At 44.0% G+C, this 1,812-nt stretch overlaps 1 protein-coding gene across 1 annotated transcript in view; it reads right to left on the minus strand.

Moving 5' to 3' along the window:
- The window catches only part of EML3 (echinoderm microtubule associated protein like 3), a 39,568-nt gene that overhangs the window by 22,634 nt on the left and 15,122 nt on the right, over nucleotides 1-1,812 (minus strand). Inside the window, exon 4 of the mRNA XM_015422708.1 lies at nucleotides 3-86. Within this exon, the coding sequence (XP_015278194.1) occupies nucleotides 3-86 (84 nt within the window). The remainder of the gene's footprint in view (nucleotides 1-2; nucleotides 87-1,812) is intronic.

The raw sequence follows: 1,812 nt of genomic DNA on the forward strand, positions 1-1,812 counted from the left end.
TCAAGAGGTTTGCCGAGGACGCGGCCTTTTTGGTGAGGCGCTGCTTGGTCTTGGTGGGCTTGTCAGAAGAGCTGTTTCTTCGCAGCCTAGGAGACAAAGGATTTTTTTAAAAAGAAAGGGTAACAACAAGTGATATCTGGAAAAAACACAGAGAGAGCGACCAAGATGATTAAGGGGGACACACAGCAGAGGTTTATAAAATTATGCACAGGGTGGAAAGAGTTGACAAAGAGGAATTTTCTCCCCTCTCTCAAAACACAAGAACTCGAGTGCATCCAATGAAGCGGATGGGTAGTAGATTCAAGACGGGCAAAAACAAATACTTTACACAGAGTGATTAGAATGTGGAATTCACTGCCAGCAGATGTACTGATGGCCACAGGAATAAATAGCTTTAAGAGGGGATTAGATAGAATCATGGAGGCTAGATCTAACAGTGGCTACTGGTGGCCATGGTGACTGAGGGGAACAATGTTCAGAGGCAATCAACCTCTGAATCCCAGTGTTGACATGCCAATAAATGTTCTGATTGATTGACTGATTGAATCCCAGTGTCAGGAGACAACATTGGGGAAAGCCTTGGCCTCTATGTCATGTAGTTGGCCCTCCAGATAAATGGGTTGGCCACTGGACTAGATGGACCACTAGTCTGATCCAGCAGGGCTCTTCTTATGTTCTTATGAACATATCATACAATAATACTGTGGTGGTGGAAAAACAAGGAGATGGCCTTTGCCCTAGACCTTTCCCTAAAGATGTCTGATCCAGCAGGGCTCTGCTTATGTTCTTATGAACATATCATACAATAATACTGTGGTGGTGGAAAAACAAGGAGATGGCCTTTGCTCTAGACCTTTCCCTAAAGATGTCTGATCCAGCAGGGCTCTTCTTATGTTCTTATGAACATATCATACAATAATACTGTGGTGGTGGAAAAACAAGGAGATGGTCTTTGCTCTAGACTTTTCCCTAAAGATGTTTCTTTCGCAGGCACCAAAAGCTGTCAGATCCTTGTTCCAAGGAACAACCATGGTCCTTGATAGCTGGTGGCTACTAGCTATTGAACACAGGCTTGGTGAGGGGGACTCCCGAGAAAAATGGTTTGGGGGAGTGTTGAAGTATAACCAATGAAGGTAGCAGCAGTATTTGAATTTGGCTGCTAATAAAGAGAGGCTCTAAGGCTGAAACTTTTGCTTCTGGGGAAAACGGATGGCACTTTGTAGACCAGCACTGTTTGTTCGGAAGTACATATGATCCCTCCTGTTCAACTGGTATATTTGTTAAGAAAGAAAAGAAAAAAAAGATAACAAAGTGCTTACAGGAAACTCATATCTGGAAAGTCTGCCCAGACTGGTCCTGATTATTATCAGTTTTCTTTTATGACCCTAAAAAAAACCAACACCTGGGACTTTCCAGAAGCAAAATTAGAACAGAAAAAAAAAAATTAAGCACTTAATCCTGGGACTGCAAAGCGAACATTGAATACACACCTGGAAGGCCAAGGATACACCATTGTTTGCATGTGCATACATAAAGTGGGGGTGGGTGGGTGTACGGGCACAAAAAATCTGCGTGCCGGAGGCAAACAATATGTGAAGTATCATGCCCTCCAATATTTCAAAGGACGTAGGGAGGGTCTTGCAAACTAAATCTCTCCCCGTCCCCACAATGACACACTGCTGGAGAACATTAGAGTTATTGCTGGCTTTCAAGGGGACAGCTAGGGGGGGGGCATCTTTGTCAAAGACCCTGTGGGTATATTTTCCCATAGTTCCATGTGGTCTTTTCAACTTGGGGAAATGGGGGGGGGGT

The sequence above is a fragment of the Gekko japonicus genome, unplaced genomic scaffold (genome assembly GCF_001447785.1).
Source record: "Gekko japonicus isolate JY-2015 unplaced genomic scaffold, Gekko_japonicus_V1.1 scaffold2762, whole genome shotgun sequence".
Taxonomy (NCBI): domain Eukaryota; kingdom Metazoa; phylum Chordata; class Lepidosauria; order Squamata; family Gekkonidae; genus Gekko; species Gekko japonicus.